The sequence below is a fragment of the Rhyacophila brunnea genome, unplaced genomic scaffold (genome assembly GCF_057557595.1).
Source record: "Rhyacophila brunnea isolate RB1 unplaced genomic scaffold, BYU_Rbru_1.0 scaffold_21, whole genome shotgun sequence".
NCBI classification, from domain to species: domain Eukaryota; kingdom Metazoa; phylum Arthropoda; class Insecta; order Trichoptera; family Rhyacophilidae; genus Rhyacophila; species Rhyacophila brunnea.
The window spans coordinates 19,940,790-19,964,426 of NW_028232871.1; the positions used below are offsets into that span (position 1 = coordinate 19,940,790).

The 23,637-nt window shown below is 31.5% G+C and overlaps 1 protein-coding gene across 1 annotated transcript in view; it reads left to right on the forward strand.

Moving 5' to 3' along the window:
• Nucleotides 1-23,637, forward strand: part of rsh (Rap GTPase activating protein radish) — a 350,955-nt gene that overhangs the window by 216,282 nt on the left and 111,036 nt on the right. The window contains exons 8-9 of the mRNA XM_085948876.1: nucleotides 259-403; nucleotides 7,754-8,011. Coding sequence (XP_085805002.1) covers nucleotides 259-403; nucleotides 7,754-8,011 — 403 coding nt within the window. The remainder of the gene's footprint in view (nucleotides 1-258; nucleotides 404-7,753; nucleotides 8,012-23,637) is intronic.

Below are 23,637 nucleotides of genomic sequence, written 5' to 3' on the forward strand. Positions count from 1 at the left end.
ACACACGCTTAATATATATCACTTATATGAATTATTCATATTACCTACATCTCATCGTATTATTCATAACTAATACTGCAGAAACATTGTAATAAGTTTAACAATATTGAGATAGTACGATCATATTTATGTCGCAAATTTAAGTCAATGCGCGATGGTAATGTCGCATCCCCGAAAAACGTATGCATGACAAATCGCCACGCATAAGGCTCGTGTGTCAAATTTTAATGGCGTCGTCCATCATCTCTTTTGCTTCAGGTGTTCATAAAGTCGGAGCTAAAGGTGGGGGTGATCTACGTGAAGGAGGGCCAGTACACCGAGGAGGAGATCCTTGACAACAATGACAACTCGCCGCTGTTTGAGGAATTCCTTCAGGTGCTCGGTGACAAAGTCAGACTCAGAGGTAATATAGTATTTTAATTATTCATATATTATTTTTAATCGGCACATGCACCTTGTAATTAAATAATAACAGCATTCTAAAAAAGGAAAATTAAATATATAATAATTACAAGATAAAAAGAACTTTTTATATACTTACCACGTTTTTAAATTTTCTGTTGAATCATATCTACTTGATAATTCTATGTATTATTGATTTGGGATGAATAAGGTAATTGTCAACAAATCATTTTTTTGCTATTTTGCAACAAACAAACAAATATAGAATACTGAAATGTCATTTTGATTTACATAGTAACGCACGTATATAATAATAATTTTGTTGCTAGGACCACCCCTTTCCCTTAGCAACCAATAATAGTAGATTGAATTACTGATTTCTTCCGAAATAACTTTTCATACAGAACAGAATTAACTGAAAATGAATTCAATTTTACTTAAAGATGGCTAAAAGTATTAAAATATTGCATTGGCATCGTGTTCTGATATATTCTAAAAGTTTCAAATGTCTAGCTAGTCGGAAAATTAGTTAAAAATCGATTGCAAGATTTGTACTGAATAAAAAATCACCGGACAAACAAGAATACGAGCTAAGAAAAACGTGGTAAAATAATTATAACTAAATCACAAAAAAATAATTATATATTAACTTTAATTATACTAGCAAATATGTGAACCGTGCTATTTTCACATAATTCCTACAACGAGTCATCGTGTGGTTACCATATAATGCCCACGATGGCCGAGCGATAACGTGTTGTTCTATAATTTCGTGGGTCCCTGATTTGAATTTCGGGTCTAGCAAAAAAATCCCATGTTATTTTTCAATGTGTTTTTGAACCCAATGTATAGATTTAATAGATTGAGCAAGTGGCTAACATCCACTTTTCGTAAAAATGCGCCCATTATTTTGGTGGAGGCCAAGAAATAATCAATTTAGAAAGTGTTACCTAATAAATTTGAAACTTTTTGTGGGTATTACCATTTTACATGACAAACAAATTAAATAGGAAAGACGAAGATACGTCATATTATTATTATTGAATTTAAAACGCAGATGGACAATATAAAATGATTTTCCAACACACGTTTGTTGAGACATAAAACATTTTTATCAAGTTTTGCACGACTATTATACTATACTAACTACCTTTATATTAGCATATTATACTAAATATTTTAATTATTGATTTCCGGAAAAACAAGAATTGGTTATTATGGTAAAAACAGACATCACACTGATATTTCATTCCACAGATACCCTTCTTACATGCTGAACCAACATTTTTAGTTTGGTACAACTGTTCAGCGACGGCAAACTTCTGTTTTCATAAAATAGTAACAGTATTTATATGTATTTTTTTGTTAACATAAAATCATATTATTATATCGTACCAGATACTTTAAAAAATCGACGAATATTTCACCTGTTTTATCTAATCCTAAATTTATGTCATGCGATTCCAATCCCTAATTACATAATAATATGCACTAGGTACATAATTAGTTATCTCCCGATAATTGCTACAGCTCAATATAATATAATATGGACCCTACAGAATCTAGGGGTCTTTTTAATAAAGCTTCTAAACTATTTACTCAACCCTTGTGTGTATAGTGAAGAAGGGTAAGAATGAATAGAATGAAAATATACGGTATTGCGATCATATGCACACACTTTGGTTACAGATACACATGGATTGAGAAAAAATATCTCACTAGTGACTTATAAGAAGCTATTTACTACGTAACAATGGGTGGCAGTCAATAAGTATCTATTAATATATTTCGTAATATTTAATATTGGTCAACAAATCAATTCTTATTGTCATCAAGTAACTAATCTTTAAAATCCATAATGGAAACACTTTAATGTAAGTACATATTACTTATCTAATCGTTTACATTTAATATGTAATATAAAAATGTAAATTAACAGTGCCTTTAAATAAACTTAAAATTTTCATAAAAAATATCAACAATAATACAGTTTATTGCTGAAAGGCAACACCATGCAATTACGTGTTAAATGGTAAAGTCTAGACTAGTTATTTTTAATTAGGTTTCATGATTTACTGTCTTGGGTTTTGGCAATATTTAAGTCCAACCTGACACCTTATTTTTAACTAAATATTTAAAAATTGATTAGGATTTTTCAAGTGACTTATTACTAAAACAATGACTTAGTTAATATTTAGCATTAGTTAGATATGCACGTGATAATTAATAAATAAACACTTCTGGGTTTCTGGAAAATTTAAAAATTATTAAATATAAATGTATAAGTTAAAAAAATATGACCACTGAGCTAAAAATATCGCCTGGCATATTTAGAATATTTATTGAGTTTATAAATATCGCTCAAAATAAATTCATTAATACAAAGAAACTTAAAATAAACAAATAAATAAATAAAATGTCCTTAAAGTAGTACTAAACCCCACCAGATCAATGAATTCATTTGTTATTTGGGTACAGTTCGGTTATGAGGAATACAGAGGCAAACACGTTTTGAAAATAGCCGATATATTGGATTATTTGTTGAGTTAACCTAACCAAACCTAACCTAAACTTACCCAAACTAACAAATAATCCAGTATATCGGGTATTTTCAAAATTAGTTTTCCGCTGAATTCCTCATAACCGAACTGTACCGTTATTTGTTTGACAAAGGGAGAATATGATAACCTATAGACTTGGTAAGAACTACTACGAGTATGTGAATGCCTTCATTCAATTAATTGTAGATAGACTCCGTCTGATAATAATAATTTCATTTATATGAAACGTAGAAAAATCGATTCAGCAACTACATCTATCTATCTGGTGTGATGTCCATGTAATAATTATAGCAAGTTATCGATTAGAAGCACTCAAAGCTTCTGATAAAATACTATTTAAAGAAATATTAATCATGTGGGTTAAAATCAATACATACATAAAACAAAAGAACCGTTACAAGCAAGGGGTAGAATGATTTTTATTGTAATATACTTAAACCGGTAAATAACTTCCTTCTACAGTAAGTTACGTCTGAAGTGATAGTATTTTTACAACATTTTTATTAGCTCGTATTCTTGTTTGTCCGGTGGTTGTTTAGCCAATGCAAATCTTGCAATCGATTTTTAACTAACTTCCCAAGTAGTTAGACATTTGAAACTTTTAGAATATACCAGAACACGATGCCAATGCATTTTTTAAATACTTTTAGCCATCTTTAAGCAGAATTGAATTCATTTTCAGAAAAATCCATAAAAAGTAAAAGACTATTATTGGTTGCTTAGATGGTGGTTGTAGCAACTAAATTATTAATATATATGTGCGTTACTATGGAAATCAAAACGAAATGTCAAAATGACATTTCAGTATTCTATATTTGTGTTTTTTATTTACTTCATATCAAGTACAAGTTTGAGCATATTGAGCATAATAGTTCAATAGAAAATTTAAAAACGTTGTATATAAAAAGTCCTTTTTATCTTGTAATAATTTTGTATTCCGCTCATTATTTTTTGTATCTGTTTGTATATAAGTAGCTTACCTGGCCACTTGTAATTAGTCAAAGCAGGTGAAATTTACCTACTAATTTATATACCTGTCCTCTGTAGCGTGACTTTATAGAATGACTCAGCAAAGAAAATGCACGTGAAATCCCGTCCACGTAATTCTGAATGAGAAAATTTATAAATGAAGGCAAGAATGAAACTTAACAAAATGTTTTTCATTCATATTTTAGAGCTTGCTCTAAAATTTAATATTGCAGACTTTCTTTTTTTCTGTGTACTTTTTTATTTATTTTGTATGCAATCTTAGTTTGTTCTTCATGGTACCTTTGCCATTATCATGGTGAAAACATTCATGTCTTCCGACCAAAATGAACGTCTTACTACATATTAGTTAGTTTTTTTTTAACTTTATGAATTATATTACTGTTAACAGTGAATAAGTTAAATAGTGACTCTTAACAGCAAACAGTGAAATGGGTGATACTCTGCTTTGCAATATTAACTAGTATGTCTATAATCTAGTATGCTCTCACGCCTAGAGCTTGTAATGTCTCACCTTTTTTTCATTTATTGGGTTTGAGAATTTTCGAATTCAAGATTTTTTTTTCTCGAGAATTCGAGATTGACTGATTGATTTTTTAACAGCATACAAAAACCTATAATATGTTGTAGGCAGGGTAAATTGGGAAGACCATAGCACCTGCCAAAAATTGATTGAAGATGTTGACAACAAGACATTTAGAATTTTAAAAAATAGCTCAATTAAGTTATAATATAAAAATAAATCAATGAATAAGTATAATTCTTCTTCTTCTTGGTCGTGCACTCATGGCTGAGGATCGTGACCACATTTAAATTTTGCCATCCTTTGAGCGACCAAGACTTTCCATCCTACTCGACCTTCTGCTTCTCTCAGGGCAGAATGGATGGTGCCCCCAGTCAGCTCATTCACTTGGTCGCTCCATCGCGCAGACGCTCTTCCTCTGCTTTGCCTTTCCTGGAGGCTACCCAAAACTACCAGTCTCTCCAGGTTGTCCGGTCCGCGCCTGAAAATATGTCCAAAAAACTGCAGAATTCTTCTCAGACATATCGTCGAGAGCCGTTCCTTTATCTTCAGTCTCTGGATGATTGACTGGTTCGTCTTGTGCTCCGTCCAAGAAATGCAAAGCATTCGGCGCCAACACCGCATCTCAAAAGCATCAATTGCCTTCCGTTATCTTGCCTTCAGGGTCAACGACTCGACTCCGTATAGAAATATCGAGAACACTAATGTTTGCACAAGCATCATTTTTGTGGCAATCGAAATTCCCCGATCCTTCCATATAGTGGTAAGGCGTGTCATCGCACTTTTTGCTAAGTATAATTATATAGAATAAAATAATTACTGCAAGAAAAAATTTTAAACAAAAATAATTGTTAAGAATAAAAAATTAAATGACTAAATAGAATTTTAAATATAATATATCGCGCATCAATATACGGAACTAAATAATTGTATCAACTAAAGGTATCAATAGTAAACTTTTCATAAGTAGCCGTCTCATGATACAACATCAAAGTAGCGTATTGATACAGCTAACTTATAAGCCCCACAAACAAAGCTTAAGTGTACGGAGTCCTTGAGACTTTTTTTCATTATGTTTCATAGTTCCGTCTGACGAATGGAAGTATAAGTTCCGGAATCGATCAGTTATCCTCAAACTAAAGCTACCTGGGAACCCTTTTTGCCGACATTGACAGATTGATTGAGGAGGCCGCAAGACAAAACGGCTTCGCATCAATTGTTCACACAGTGACAGATTTTTCTTTGAATCTCTCCATGCGGGTACTAAAAAATACCCGCATTTTTACGCAAGACTACTTTATATATATTGCTTTTTACAGTTCAATATAAATTACATAACTTTTATAAATAGGAACATACATCTGATTGAACATAAATCGTAATGTATTATACTTTTCTTTAAATCTCTCCCAGTTACCATAAACACGCAATGAAGACAAATGAATCTATAAAAGAGTTATTGTAAATATATATTATTCATTTGTATCACTATTTTTTATAAAATATACACAATTACAAAGATAATGAAAAATCCTTCTATCTATATAAATGAAGCCTAAATCTATAAAATTTAAGCAAAAATGAACCACTAATCCACCGATTAAGTTTTTTTTTAGAATTATTAATAACCATGTCCTTGTTTTTCAGTATAAGGTGGTTGTTAGTAATTTTGAATAATCACAAATACTCGTACTTTGAAAAAAACACATAAATATTGTATTAATACTATCGACTGAAGGTATTTGATGGAATTTGAATTTAAATCCATTTGAAGATAAATATTGTGTCCTCTCCGGGAATCAAATAGAATTATCGGGCGGAAAACGCACTGCACTACGAGAGCCAATTAAGTTAGCTACAACTGACTGTACATTGCAGGTTCATTTCCAGAGAATATCACATTACCATTACCCCATTTATTTTCCACTTATCAGGGCATATAAAAATACAATCCGTCTGTCAATGAGTAGATAAGCAGCCAACAATAAAACATGCTATTATTTACCTCCGTCCAGCAGGCAGTTTTCGCGAGACTAAGCCCTCGATAAAATCTTTCACTTCGTAGCAATAGATTCCGGAAGACAAAGTATAGAGACTCAAAGACGTGTTCTCATTAAGTGAGGAGCCTAATTTGCGTCTCGGTTGTTTCAAATGTCGTTTGCGAAATTTCAATATTTATGCCGGCGCCCAGAATATCACCTGCGCGCGCCTTTAGGTTCTTTACTGAATATTATTTGGGTGATTAATGATGGCGCGGTGTAAGTGACATTTGCATAATTCCATTAATGATGATAACTACGGTTAATCCGAATAGATATTCCAGTATTTTAAATGTTATTTATTGTCACTAATTAGTTTATTACTGTAAATCGATAAGAATTTATTCTGAAATAATTGACGAGAATTTTTTAGACAGTTATCGTAGTGAAATAGATGATTAAGTATCATGACGATTATTTTATCTATAAGTACACGAGTGACACTTGTTTTCATAACAAAAATCATATGAATAAACCAATATTTATGAATCTTTTGAGACCTAGAAATGTTATGTGAATATAAAGTATTTTGTATAATATATATAGTTATTTATCTTATTTTTACCACGTTTTTCTTAGCTCGTATTCTTGTTTGTCCGGTGGTTGTTTATCCAGTACAAATCTTGCAATCAATTTTTAACTAACTTCATAACTAGCTAGACATTTGAAACGTTTAGAATATATCAGAACACGATGCCAATGCATTCTTTTAATACTTTTAGATAACTTTAAGTAGAATTGAATTCATTTTCAGTTAATTCTGTTTTGTATGAATAGTTATTTCGAAAGAAATCTGTAATCCAATCCACTATTATTGGTTGCTAAGGGGATTGTCCTAGCAACTAAATTATTAATATATACGTACGTTACTATGGAAATGAAAATGACATTTCAGTATTCTATATTTGTTTGTTTGTTGAAAAATAGCAAAAAAATGATTTATTGACAATTGCCTTATTTGTCCTAAATTATTAATACATAGAATTGTCAAGTTTATATGATTCAACAGAAAATTTTAAAACGTGGTATATAAAAAATTCTTTTTATCTTGTAATTATTATATATATATAGTTATAAGAATCGATAAATTACTCATCTATTATCAAAAGGGTCACGACTCGAAATGGTTGGAAAACAGTATCTTCAAGTATCAGTAAACCACAGTAAAAAATATTTTCTTTTAATTCTTTCACATCAGGAATTCTGAAGAGTTATTAACCAATTCTTCTTATTTTTCCCAGGTTTTGACAAATACAAAGGCGGTCTGGACACTGTCCACGACCTGACTGGCCTCTACTCCGTCTACACCAGCTGGAGATCCATTGAAATCATGTTTCACGTGAGTACCCAGCTTCCCTACGAGAGACACGACTCACAAAAACTGCAAAGGAAGAGACACATTGGCAACGACATCGTCTGTGTGGTCTTCCTCGAAGCTGATAATACCGGATTCTCTCCAGCATGTATCAAGAGTCATTTTCTGCACACTTTTATATTGGGTAAGCCAGGCACAATATTCTAAATCTTACTAATTTAAATCAATGTATTCTTTATATAATAGGTACTTTATTTACATAATGGCAGATATACACAATATGGTATGGAGAGGTTCATGCTGGGCATAACGCGAAAGAACAAAAATATAAATTATTGGTTAGGAAAATAAACAAGAGTTTGCGATGTAATAGAGTTCGCTAAAAACCTCAAATGGAAATGGGTTGGATACATAACTTTAAGAAAGAACAATCGCTGGACAAATCTAGTCATACATTGGTACCCAAGAGGTACAAAACGTCCGCAAGGTACACCTAGAGGCCGCTGGATCGATGAAATGGTTATATTCTGTGGAAATTCGTGGCAATGTAACGCACAGGATTGAGAGAAGTGGAATCAGCTAAGAGAGGCCTTCATCCAGCAGTGGATAGATTCAGGCTGATGATGGTACACAATATCTAAAAGTGTAGCAATATTTTCATGTACATTTTTAATTAGTACCAGATATACAGTTTCCTAATATCTTTAAAATCTTATGCGGAACATGTAGGTTTATTTTGTTATAAATACCAATGAACATAATTGCTCAACATGGTTTTTGTCTCATGGCATTTAAAAATGCATGAATTTCCTACTGGCAGTACGTATTATTGTGACCAAAAAAATGTTATAACTTATTATCGTACAAGTTGCAACATTGCACGCAATAATGAAAAAGTTTAGCGGCTTCTGAATTATCATGCGATTGTTACAACTTGCGCGACATATTATGTGTACATGTGTGGTAAAATGATGACCATGTCTCCAAAATAAACGAAATATCATGCAACAAGAACAAACAAGTTTCGCTGACAATCAGCAATTTTGTTTGTAAACACTACTGTCACTTTTTTCCACGCTATTGCTAACAATAAACTTGTGCACATGTAAAAGTTCTATTATAGCGCCTGTACACGTGCATGGATTTACTGGCAGCAATAGTGTATATTTTAAACTATCGCGACAATTATCGTTCACACGTAAAAGTGCTGACTCTCTCTCTAATCTCATTCTTAGCGATAGTCATTTTATGGTACTATTTGACAGGTCATAAAAATCTTTTGCAGGCAGGTTCCCCACTATCGTTCTATTACGTAGGCGCAGATCGAAAAAATCCCTACTATCGCATGAAAAATCAGAAGCTTTCAAATTTTTTTGATTCATGCGTGCAATCTTGCAACTTGCATGACAATACGTGTTTCTACGGGCATTTTTTTGTTATTGGCGCGATAATATATATTGTCAATAGTAAATCCATGCACGTCTAAACGGGGTATTAACTCATTTAGTGCTAACAACGCGACTGGCGCGTTTACAGTAGTTGGACATTAGATATAGTTAACATGTTATTTAAATGTGGTAATTAAAAAGTAATTAACTGGTCAACAGTGAATGTATTAATCTCCTTTTCTCAACTTACAGTTTTTTTAGCCAAGTTAAGCAAAATAGTCACCCATCTCCAGGTCTTAAGTTGCGCGCTGTATTAAGCAACTGGCTGCTTTAATATATTATTAAATATCATGATTTTTTAAATATATTTCACATGAGATTGCAGAAATTACTTGTAATGAAAAATGATTCTCGTTGTTATTAATAATATCTCTTGTACTACAATCAATATATAAAACAAATACAGTTAAATTGAAAAAAAAACTAAATTAAAGGGTTCATAAGTCAGCGACAATCCCCCCAAAGCATCCCTAAGCACCACGATATTTTCATTTATGTATGGCGGAACTAAGCTACTAAAGTAAGCCCAGTGATATTATTATAATAGCCCACCCGTCGAATGAATCACGGCCGCAGATGGTCGCCGCGAAGTATTCTTGTAATTTGTTTTTCGATTGCGCCTACTGGGCCTTTCAGTGCCGGGACTTAAAGCGCTGGAATTCCGGGATTTATCAACGGGATTTTTTGATTGTTGTTAAAAATAATTAATGATATTGAAGAATTGTAGCTAGTAAAACCTACTAGTTTCTAAAAACTTAAATTCAAAAGATTGACAATTTAAATTGATATTATATTAATATGACGCACATGTTTAAGTTTTGATCCATGACAATTTTTAATTTTTAATAAGAAACTGATTCAACAATATTAGGGTTTATTTTTTTATTACTTATTTTTTTTATTACTTCGATATCGATTACTTGGCTTGATCATATTAATTTCTTTTACATAAAAAAATCCTTTAGATTTTTGAAGTTATATTTCTTTTGGCGCCTTCGAGAAATCTGTTCAGAGTGTGTTTTTGGCGTGTGACATGTAACACATAATTTATTTTTTCACACGAAAAAAAACGCGCTCGATTGGATTCGAACCACCAAATGTTCGGATATCAGCCGAACACACTACCTTTACGCCACAGTATGATACTGCAATCGTGACTATGATACAGTATAATATTACAGTTTAGAATTGTTCCGTTGCTTAGACAGCGAATTTATTATTGTCGGCCATTTGCAATTCCCTACGTAAACAAACAATTAAACGTCAGAGTGGCAGTTGGTACTTTAAAAATAAAAACAACGAAAAACCAATATATACTTTAGTAATACAAGTTAAAGTGTATAGAAATATACCAACGGCGATCCAATAAGCGGTCCTTTTTCTTGAGTGTGTAATTTAACAAGATAATTAAGAACTTGTCAAAGAATCTAGTTTATCATAAGTTTTGTTTTTGTTTTCTTACGCCAAAGAAGTATAACTTCTAACGCGCGTACATAAGTACATACACCATTTTTTTCATATAAAATTAATGTTATTTTATATTATAGGGATACAGTGGTGCATATACTGACTGCTTCAAAATATTAGCTGTACTATCCGTATAGATTTTTTATGCCACGTGTAACACATCGACCATTATACTGACTGGACATTTTAGGAACGTATTCAAAAATATTTATTTTTTCGAGAATTCGAAATTGGTTTATTGATTACATGCGATTTTTTCTTTTTACTTCTCTTGCCAATTTGGAAAATTTAAAATATTCCATTCAGAACCAAAGTCAAGAGCTTTTTTCTTTTTCTCAAAAATACTTCTCCAGCTAAATTTAAAATTTTCCGTTCAGGTTCAAAATCGAGGGCTTTTTATAGTCTTTCTTACGCAAAAACCGTCGATTTTTTTTATTAAATTCTGGTAGCGTTAAATGTCCCTAAGACGTTACTAATTCGTATTTATTTTCGTATTTGATATCAGAAAAAATCTATAACTTTAAAGCCAAACTAAAAAATATCACTAAATAGTTAAAAAAAGATCAAAATACAAATATTTTTTCTCTTCGTTCCGGAATCCCGGTAAAGAAAATACTATAGAGGTTGCAACCCTTAGTGACCAAATTATTTTGCCTTGACTGGATTTTGCTGAAGTAGATACTCTAAAAATATATCCTTATACTCTTTATATGAATTTGGGATAAAATATTATATTATTATAAGGTTTAATAAAGTTCATAATACATAAATTATTTTTATAAAATAAAAATTATAAATTTATGGAAAAAGAAGATTTTTGTGCTTATTTCTTATGTATTCTGAGTTCCTATATAAACTTGTTTTATATATCAGGTTTAAACTATTGAAATTTAAATTATTAGATCTCAACAACACTCCACTCGTTTAATCCTCGGCACCTTAATTAATGTCACCTGGTAAAAAAGCCAAATTCTTCCATACAAATAGAAATTATTAAATCCATCTCTCTGAATAAAATAAGTATTAAATTATTCATTTACTATAATTTATTTATCTTGTCGTAAATTCATTGTGGAAACCTTTTGTTAATTCGTTATGTTGGTACGTATCTACTATAAATTCATTAATTCTCGTTTATTGTATGGAACTAAAGTTAACTAATGGATGAGCTGACCTATTTACAACTTACTGAACCGTATACATAAAGGAGCTTTGTGATTCTGTTGCGAATTGAGGAAACAAATTTATCGATCTCCACAATAATTAAGATATATTGGAATTAAATATCTAGAGATAATATACCAAATACGTTGAAAAAACCTTCGATCTAAAGAGGCTGTATATTTAATTTCAATTCAATTTATTTATTTTAGTATACTACGAGCTTTACAAGTATTATTTTAGCACATTTTTTATGTAAAACACATAATTTATGTAAAATGGTATTAACTTAGATCAGTTTTTAAACTAGGTATAAAATATGTAATCTAAAACAAACATATACCTCACCAAACAAACCTGTCCTGTAATCGAGCATATTACGAGGCCTTAAGTTTTGTTGTGAAGCATCAGTTTTTACGCCTGGAAATGTCTCAGGAGCAGATATCCAAGATTAAGGTCGCCACAATGGGAGCATGATGAATAAACAAAAAATAAATAAAACTACTTAATAAATAAATATTATTACCTTTATATGCAGGTCTAGAAAGAAAATCACGGTTAGAATAATGAATGCGTCCATTGAAAGTGTATGGAAGGCGGCCTTAGTGATTGACAACCCAGAATCTGGGATCCTCGTTCCTACAGTAAATACACTAAGCCAAATGAAGAGGTGAAGGTTATAAAACAACGTCCATATAAATATATCATTGTTTCTCATAAATCCCTATAAGCGTTGGATAAATCTGGGGGGGAGCATTGAGGAGTAGATAAACAATAAAGAGTAGCTAAAAATCAACATTTTTTTAGTAAGTCAACTTGACTATACCTAGGGATTGCAATACCGAATGAAAATGACAATACCGGTTTTTCGGTATTTCTCATTGAGTATTGGTATTAATACCGGTACTTCTTCTCTACTTCTCAGAAGTAGGTGCTTGTCAATAAAAATATAGATATTAAAATCTTTTAGAAATATTATTTTATAGCAAATACCTACATTCATTATGTTGGCATTTAAAAAATATGTATTGATCATAATAATTGTAGACCTGGTTACTTTTTACAAATAATGTGAATATATTGATAATTTTAACAAAAGCTCTCAAAAGTTCATCAAGTGCAAATAAGTCCGGCTGCAGGAAAAGCTTCTTAAATTCAACGCTTGTACAGTCATCAATACCTAATTATAGAATAATTGAACATTTTTGTCACGATTTTTTTATATTTCGAAATAATATTACGATAATAAATTCATGACGACAATTACTTATATAAATACCTATATTTGATGAAATTTGTTTTATTATTTTTTTACCTCTGTTGGATTCACTCAATATATTTGCATTTTTTTTTTTTTTTTTGACCATGTCCGATCCTGATAGGATCATATGGGCCTCCACGGAGTGGAGGTTTGTATTGACAGACTTTGTTCTTTACGAGAAATGGATGTCAGCCACTTGCTCAACCTATTAGGTCCATACCCTGACACACACAAATTGAAAAACAATATGTGTACTTGCCAGACCCAGGATTCGAACCTGGGACCCACGGCTTTATAGTCCAACTTATAATTTATTTTCAAAAACATAAACGACTGTGCTTTCTTAATACCGAAAATTCCGCTATTTTAGATTTTTAGAACCGGTATTTCGGTATTGATAAATACTGGAATACCGGTTTTGAAATACCGGTTTTGAAATACCGGTTTTGAAATACCGGTATTGCAATCCCTAAATATACCCACTAACAGACATACCTATCCTAAATATCATCACAAATTACATATTCAATTTTATTATTAGTTTTTAGAAATTCCAGGACACCTCCACCCCCCTCCGCAACACATCTCCTACACCCCTAATAAATTTAATGTCCATTATCTCCAAAATCACATTGACGACACTCATGTTTTTTTATAGCGTCATTGACAAAAATATTAATTACCGGACCGCCCCCAATTTTTTATTTAACGTCTACGTATTTAGCACCTTCATTAAGTCTCATTTCAAGTCTTGTGATTGCGTTTTAATGTATTTATTCCCCCTCTATTATTTACGCGTGTATACTACGCTTACAGGCATTTACATTTATTCAAAAGGTTGACAAGCGAGCGGAGATCGAACGCTGCGTTTAATAGTTCATGTCCGTGGACAGAAAAACTTTGACGAAAATTGAGTGTGACAGAAAACGTTTCAAAACTTAGCCAGTAATTAAAAAGGATATTAAACTGTTATTAATTTTATCTAATTTTACTAAAACAATACTTAATACTGTTTTTGCTTATACATATTATAAGCGTACAATTTTGAATACAACTTTGATACTTTGAAGCGATGGAAATCTATTCTTATATTTTTCTAGGAATATGAAACGTGGGACACCAGGTTTATACGTATACTATTTCATAAAATATTATTGTACTGCGGCACAGTTTAATACGTTTTTGTAAATTTATTCAGTACATTAAAACTTGCAGAGAACACTTCAAGTTACTTTGAAAACTACATTGCTATGATTTAAAGTTATTTTAAGTTCCTTGACTATTCCAACTAGATAATATTATAAAACATATTGTGGGTATACTTTTATATTTTCTTTTTTTTTGTTTTTTTTTAAATATAACGGAACGTCACTTTATTACTTTGTATATACTTATTTTTTTATTATTAAATCAGCTGAATCAGCTTATGTAGCTGTGCATTAATACACTGTTATTACATTTATTTAAGATTAATGATTATAAAAACAAAAGCAATTCGATAAACGTTTCATGTAACAACTACTAGTTAAAACCGTCATAATTAACTAAGATGTCTGTAGCTTAATTGAAAAAGCATACTGGCGCGAATCCAGCAAATACAGGTTCAAGTCCCGTCGGGTGTCGTATTTTTTTTTAGAAAATGATTTTTTTCTCGTGTGTATAAGCATGATCATGTATAATTAATATATAGAATGCTTCATTCTTAAATCTTCTGTCTCATTTTAAAAAATCGGTGTGTGTACTTATGTACGCGCGTTAGAAGTTATACTTCTTTGGCCTAACAAAACAAAAACAAAACTTGTGATAAACTAGATTCTTTGACTAGCTCTTAATTATCTTGTTAAATTACACACTCAAGAAAAAGGGCCACTTATTAGAACGCCGTTGATTATTTCTACACACTTTAACTTATATTACTAAATTATATAATGTTTTCTTGTTGTTTTTATTTTTAAAGTACCAAATGTCAATCTGACGTTTAATTGTTTGCTTACGTGAGAAATTGCAAATGGCCGACATTAATAAGTTCGCTGCCTAGGCAACTGAACAATTCTAAGCTATAATATTATACTGTATAATCTCACGATTGCAGTATCATATTGTGGCGTAAAAGTAGTGAGTTCGGCTGATAACCGAACAATCGGTAGTTCGAATCCAACCGAGCGCGTTTTTTTAAATATGTGTTACATGTTAAATATGTGTTACAAAATAAATTAATTATGTGTTACATGTCACACGCCAAAAATACACTCTAATCTGATTTCCCAAACGCGCCAAAAGAAGTATAACTTCAAAAATTGTTTATTAAAAACATATTAGAAAATATTACACGTTGGCTTCAAGCGTGTAGTATAATTTATACTAATTATTGTAGATTACATTATCTCAAAAGTATTTGGATAAAAAACGGCGATGTTTGGCTGAGCTATAAATATCACAAGATTAAGTTGTAATTGATAATTTTTACTTTTTAAATCTTCATAGAACTTTCGTCTTTGACTAAAGTGAACATTGCTAAACAACGTAATTTAAATTTATATTGACATGAATGATTATTTATTATGAAAAACTATGTTCGTGTTTTTATGGATATATATTATTATTACGAGTTATATAATTCGAAAGGTTACTAACTCCAGTCGGACAATAAAATCACATGAAATATGTATATTTTAAAACATTGTTGTGATACATTTACCCCTGGTCGGACTTTTCTGATAAAAGTAATGAAATTGAAAACTTAAAACTTAAAACGTTACCAAATAAGCTAACATGTATGTAGTGGGATCTCTTGTCTTCCTCATTTCTGTGTGTGGTAAAATAAAAACAGAGTCTAGACATTTTAAATATGGTGGTGAAGGCGAATACTGTATCTCATAGATGGCCATACGCAGGTACAAAAGGTTTCATTATTATAGATTACTAGAATCGAAACTCTCCTCAGTTTTCCTGCGACTTGTTTGGACATATAGCACACATTGCAAATGATAAACGGGAAAAATTCGTAGTATTTGAAAAAAAAAAGTCGAAGAGAACGAAAAAGAGTTTCCTATAGACGAACGAACCAAATCAATAATACAGGCCCTGTGAATCAAAGAAAACAGACGTAGAAGCAACGTATTTAATTAGTTGGCCATATAAACCGGGTCACGATAGTCACTTATAAGGTCCTGATGAAGAATAATTATTATGAATTCATTTTTATTCTGCTAGGAATCAAATACATAATCTTTTCATTGTTATTTTTTACTATCTATGTTTTCACAAATATCACTTGTAAGTCTTTGGCATAGCAGGGCGGATGCGATATTTCATGATGCTGTTTATCATGCAATTAACCTATTTGATGGCATCATTAAGATTTTATAATATTTATTTTTTAATTACTCGTACATAATGTTTGTGGACCTATTTTTTTATTATTTTATTATTAAATGGAGCCACATGCCAAAAATCCAGTATTTTTACTGGCTTTATTGCGTGTTAAAAATAAATTTGTACCAGAATTTGGATAACCCTAAATTATGCTATTGGTTAATGCGCCATTGGCCAATAGCTGTATTGCCTGATTACTCTTTTTCTAAATAAATAAATAATTTGTTTTTATATAATACAGTCTAAGTATTGATTGTTTTTCAAATAAAGATCAACAAGTCAATCTCCCTTTCAAAATTAGAAAATATAAACCAACAATCTCCACACTGTTAAATTTTCCTCGGTGAAAATTGCTTTCTGAGCAAAATGCAATATTTCACATATTGAGCAGAAAAGGGTAGGCAGGGTTGACGGACAGGGGAGGCTTGTCCATCAGCGCAGTTAGGCGCCGCCCTAACGAGATCACGTCCCCGTCGCATACAGCCTTCATCACTGGGCGCATAGGCGGATCTTTCATTGACTAAAGGATTATATTGTGTTGCAGTAAAAATTAATCCACAGTCGCGCCGTCTACTGACTGCCATACGGCTTTACAAACTGAAGCGTAGATGCTATTTTTTAATATAAGTGTGAAGAAATACGTTTTATTTAATCACTTCTTGTTCTTCTCTGGCATCACAGCCAGAGGTGAACCTTGGCTGCCTCAAGCAGAATCTTTCACTCTATCTGGTCCTCCGCTCTCCTTTTCCATCACAAGCTGTTCAGCACTCGCCAGACTTTTTGCAGACCAAAGTTGTATTCTACTCATACTCCGTTTCCTTTCCAAAATATTAAACGTGTGGTGCTTTGCGGAAATACTACGTATGTCCACAAATATACATAATTTTTAATACTACAACAGGACATGAGGCCCAATGATAGTAGTGTAGTGAAACAGTAGTGTATTTATTAATAGAAGAGGAGCAATCATAAATAAACAGGCATTAAGAAAATCACATAATATATATTGTGACATCATCGAAAATCGAAACTCGGGTCCCCGGAAAGGCCAGCGCCTAGACTACGAGTTTCACCAAATTAATCTTTTCTGTAATTGTGGATCATAATATAGTACTATGTGGCATTAATTATCGGTACCTACAAATAATTAAAACCAACAAGAGCATATTTATTAGATTATTTAAAAAATCTTTTCTTTGTTCATTTTTGCATTCATCTTTAAGAGCAGATTGAGTTAAATAAACAGATGTAGGAACCACATTTTTATAAGTATATACATAAAATACTGCTAAATCGTAGAGATACCAAAGGTTTTTTTGATATTAAAAAAGAATTCTTAAAATCGACAAAATAATATCATGGAATGTATTATTGTCATTTTTATCAACACTACCATGCGGATGGAATGATAAAAGTTACTGCATTTATGTTAAATCCATATTAAAATCAATTAATTTCGTACAATATTATTTAACCCTCCACTGCAACAGTGGCTAACGCTTTTCCGCTACCTAATACCGAGCGGCTTGCGTTTTCTGACCTGATCTCACACGATCACCCTATATAAATCATGTGGTTTTTCATGCGTCATTCAGTGAAAGATTATTGAAGTATAATGCAGTAGCTATTTTTTGTCTTTCATATTTGACCTAGGAAACCAAAAAAAAGGGGTAGTTTCAAAGATGTCTTATTTAAAATACTGTATCGTGAAATAAGAACGACATTTTGTTACAGTATTCCGATGTTGTATTTGCACTCTCTATTTTATATCACGTATATTAACTAATTAAATCAAACTGCATTTTGTCGCATAGTTATCCAGATAAATCCAGTGGCGGTTTTAGAACCATTAATTTCATAGGCTCTCATTGGTTTGGAGGTTCACTTGCGAATAGTTTGCTTATACAACAAGTATCAGTATAATAACCATTCGATCAAATAACACCCCGGACATTTACCCCGTCTATAAATACCGAGGTAATTCACAACTTCTCACCACCTTTCCATTTGAAATGTTAATGAATATGTCGCTAGATTTCAAAATCAGCCTAGTCCATAATGGATGAATAGGAGAAAAACAGCTTTTTGTTTTCTCAAGTATACAGTCACAAGGGTGAAAGTTTACATTATTTCGAGCGTAGAATATTTAAAATTAATACTTTTCACATTTCTAGAAATCTAGAGACACAAATATTAAATGTGATAAAAAGATGAAGATAACCAAAATAAAGTAAAAAATTTTAGATTAGATTTTTATGATATTTTGCTACACGTCTCTGTGATTTTTTTTGACCATGTCTGGTCATAATAAGATCATATGGGCCTCCATAGAGTGAAGATTTTTAATAACAGATTTTGTTTTTAGGAGAATAATGGATGTTAGCCACTTGCCCAACCTATTAGGTCCATACCCTGACTCAAACACAAATTGAAAAACAATATGTGTATTTGCCAGACCCAGGATTCAAACCTAGGACCCACGACGCAGCGCAGCTTTGGATCTTCATAAATATTTTTTCTGACTTACTCGTAGTATAATTTTAAATTTATTACATTTTCTATTGAATTATTCAAAAAAAAATCTATCCTGCTCTATCTATTTTAGTATAAATTTGTTACTATTTTTATGTTGTCATATATATTTTAAAACATCTTTGTCAAACAACCTTTATTTGTTGTATTGATGGAATTTTATACGTGGTATTTTTGAAATAGGAATGACCGGAAGGGGGTAACCATCCTATAACTCTATGAACTATCATTGAGTGTTACAAACAATATGTATGGACATATATATAACTTTTTATAGTGTTAAGATTTCTTTACACTTTTAATATTAATTGCTTTAAAACGCTTGTATTACTCCTAAATTGATAAGTGGTAATTCTATATATATACCATTTGAAGTATTTTGGGATTCTTTATAAAATAGTCATTTTCAAGATACATTAGGTAATTGAACACCGTTGAGGAGAAAGGTGCAAAATACTAAAAATACAAAAAAACCATATTTTGCGTGGAATGGGTGCCAAGTAAACTATCATGCGTTAAATTGCAAAAGGGCTATTTTTTTTTTTTTATTAAACACCATAACAGGCTGTGAAGCCCAACAATAGTGGTATAACTCCCAGGCTTGAGGAGTTTACATAATTAGATTAGGTAAATATATTTTGACCTCACCGGGTATCGAACTCAGAATTCCGGAAAGGAAGGCCAGCGCCTTACGCACTGCACCACGAGAGCTGCCATGCAGTATGAATTATAGGTAATACCAATAGTATAGGTAAATCATAGAAGTATAGAAAACATTTTATGATCGATCAACAAATGGCAGTGCCGCGTTGTACACAATTTTTAATTTCATTTTTCGTTATTTTTTTTCATATCTATTATTAAAAAGAGTAACTTGAAACACACCGATTATTTCGTGAAAAATCATCTTCAGCAATGAAGCTCATTTTTAGTTAAATGGCTTCGTAAATAAGCACAATTTTATTATTGTCGCATTTTGAGTAATCAAAATTCATATATGCTTTTCTTGAAATACTTTTACATCCACAAAAATTAACAATTGTACGTGGTTGATGATCTGGAGATGTAATTCTTCCGTATTTTTTTGAAAACGAAAATGGCAATGCAGTTACTGTCGCTACAAAAACATGATTACTTTTTTCAATCTGGACGATATATGGTTCTAACAAGATAGTGTAATATACCATAGAGCTCGTGATACAATCAAAATATTGAGAGACAAGTTTAGTGACCGAGTAATCTCTAAATAATTACAAGATAAAAAGAAATTTTTATATACCACGTTCTTAAATTTCTGTTGAATCATATAAACTTGACAATTATATGTATTAATAATTTAGGACAAATAAGGCAATTGTCAACAAATCATTTTTTTTGCAATTTTGCAACAAACAAATAAATATAGAGTATTGAAATGTCATTTTGATTTCCATAGTAACGCACGCATATATGATTGGATTACGGATTTCTTCCGAAATAACTTTTCATACAAAACAGAATTAACTTAAAATGAATTCAATTCTACTTAAAGATGGCTAAACGTATTAAAATAATCCATTGGCATCGTGTTCTAATATATTCTAAAAGTTTCAAATGTCGAGCTAATCGGAAGTTCGTTAAAATCGATTGCAAGATTTGTACTGGATAAACAATCACCGGACAAACAAGAATACGAGCTACGAAAAACGTGGTAATAAAATGCTAATTTGAACAAGCCACCGAGATCATGCGATATAGCTCCATTGGTATTCATACTAGGAATTTTGTCGCTAGATCCCAAGAATCATTACAATCCTCCGCAACATTATTAAATTATTTATTTAGGCGTCTAAATATGTATTTTTTTAATTTAAACCTTTTAGCTGTCATTGTTAGCATTCATTACTTTAATTATTAACTAAAAAGTCTCTTACATTAACCGTAGATTCTAATTAAATTTCTGGGCCCTTATTCATTTTTAATTCGCAGTATCTCAGGTGAGAGAGGCCGCCACCGTTCTTTTGATAAAATAATAATTTTAATAATCTCCTTCCAAAACGTTGCGAGTTTTCAATTAATGTTTGGCCCGCACAAAAACAACCTCCAGATATTATTCTATTCACAGCATTTGTTTATGAATCGTACCTATACCTCCCCTATACCACTGTACCTAGCTTTTTTTGGACCGGCATTGCCCCTCTTTGTAGTATTCGGTATGATAACTTTCTTTTGTCTTTTGAATGATTGTCATTTATTCCCTTTTGTTTTTTTTGTTTGTTCTTTTGTGCATTCGAAATATTTCCGTATGTTTTCATTTTCACGTTCGTTTTGAGATTGTCTGTATTTTTGCAATATCTTTTATACACCAGTAAACCAAATTTTAATTAATCCAATAGAACTGTATAAATACAAAGAATTCGCATTATTTTTTTGTATTCAAATATTTTTTTTCAATTCACGTTTTAGCTACAACTCAAAGGACCTAACTCTCCCCTAAAATTTCGTAATATTTTTTTAGCACATTAAAAAAAGAAAATTAACAATTTCAATTATAAAAAATATTAGCCTTCATAAATAAGATATTTTTATTAACATACTTATCTTTTAAGAAGAACTGGTTTTTTGATTTACTCTAAAGTAGACATGCATTGAAAAAAACAGCATATAAAATTTACCAGATACGGAATTACCGTATCCGGAAAATTTTATGTATGCAATTTTCCGTATACGTTAATTGCCTTGAGCTTTGTAATAGATAAAATTATGCCATATAGACTAAATGATGCGTAGTTTGTGGAGTATTTTATACGTATTTTACAAAACCTAACGTTAATTTTATATAAATGCAACTCTTAGTAATTGTACATAGTAATGTTTCAATTAGCTTCAATGAAACTATTTAACATTGATTATTATCAAATAAATTGACGCTCACGGTGGCTGCGCGGCTTAAGCGTTGGACTATCACGCCGTGGGTCCCAGGTTCGAATCCTGGGTCTGGCAAGTACACATATTGTTTTTCAATTTGTGTGTGAGTCAGGGTATGGACCTAATAGGTTGAGCAAGAAGCTGGCAACCATTTCTCGTAAAAAAACAAAACCTGTTAATGCAAACCTCTATTCTGTGGAGGCCCATAATTATGATCCTATTAGGATCGGACATGGTCGAAAAAAAAATATCCAATATTTGATGAGTACGAATTATTGATACTTACGAGTACCTACTTGCTAACTTACTTTTGAAATATTCAGAATTCTTCATACTTATATAAGATTTTGTTATTGGTTTTTAAAAATTGAATATTGAAAATATATAAAATATGATATTTTCTCACGTACAAGTTCAGAGATTCTTCCAACTTCCAACTAACTAGCGTTATTATTACAATTATCATTTCTACCCAAAACAAAATTTGTTAGTCGTTTCGTTAAGAGCGTACTTCAGTGAAACGGCAAATAATTTTCAACAGTAGGTGCGACGAAATTTCTCACTCGTCACCTGGACTCGCCAATCGGAGAACGACAGTGGAAGTGTGCACACGACGATTTGTTTTGTCATGGCATCGGATGAAAATATTCTTAAGTCGTGTAAATATGACTAAAAAAATGTACTTAAAAAAGAAAACATGTCAATGAATATACTATTATTATTAGTAATATAACAATAAACATAACATTAAATGGACGCATGTTGGATTTTTATGACAAATTATATTTGATTTGGCACGCGTCATTTGCACAATCCACGCATCACCTAGCGACGATCTTTTTAGACTATGCCTCAACTGAAGTATATCCTTAAGAACTGATATCACAATTTTATTAAAGTGAATATGAACGCTTTTTGTTGTGTTTATATTTCTCCATAACTATCATTTTACTTCATATTGTTACCTATATAACCGTCAGTTCATTGTTGAAAAAAGTCTTCTCCAACGTATACTCTTGGTCAATATATTTTGTCGCCATGTGTTTCTACCTATTTTAAGTATTTCATCAATCCGAAAACAATCCCTAATCGGCGGCTGTTTCGCCGTTTTGTGCTCGTTGGTTACCACTGGATGACGAAATTAATCCAACTAGTCTTCTTCTTACAATCTGACAAATTTAATTATTTTACGAATCTTGAATAAACGCAAACTTTATGAATATTATGATTGGGTTTCTTCGACCCTTGAGGCATCCTTAACGGAGTCATGCAATTTATATATTATAAAAGACGATGGAAAAACCACAGTACAATTCATAAAATTTTTCGTTTAATTTTCCTAGCTTAGCACTGCTAACTAGCCTGGTTTGGCCTATATTATCCCGGAATTGAATCCATGTCCAAGAACCCGGTTGAAGCTTACCCAGGATGCACAATATATCGGACTTTTATAAAAATCAAACAATAAAAAAAAGTTAATTTCTCAGAAAAAATCGACTCTCATTGTAATTTTAAACATTCCGTAAAATATATTTTTGACGAAGCTCTCGAATTTCATTCTGGACACAATCCCTCTCTATTTCCGGAAGAGTTTAAAAATCTTGGTTGGTTCTCATTTTGACCATAATTTTCGAAAAAAGTTAGCAACCTATCCTAGCT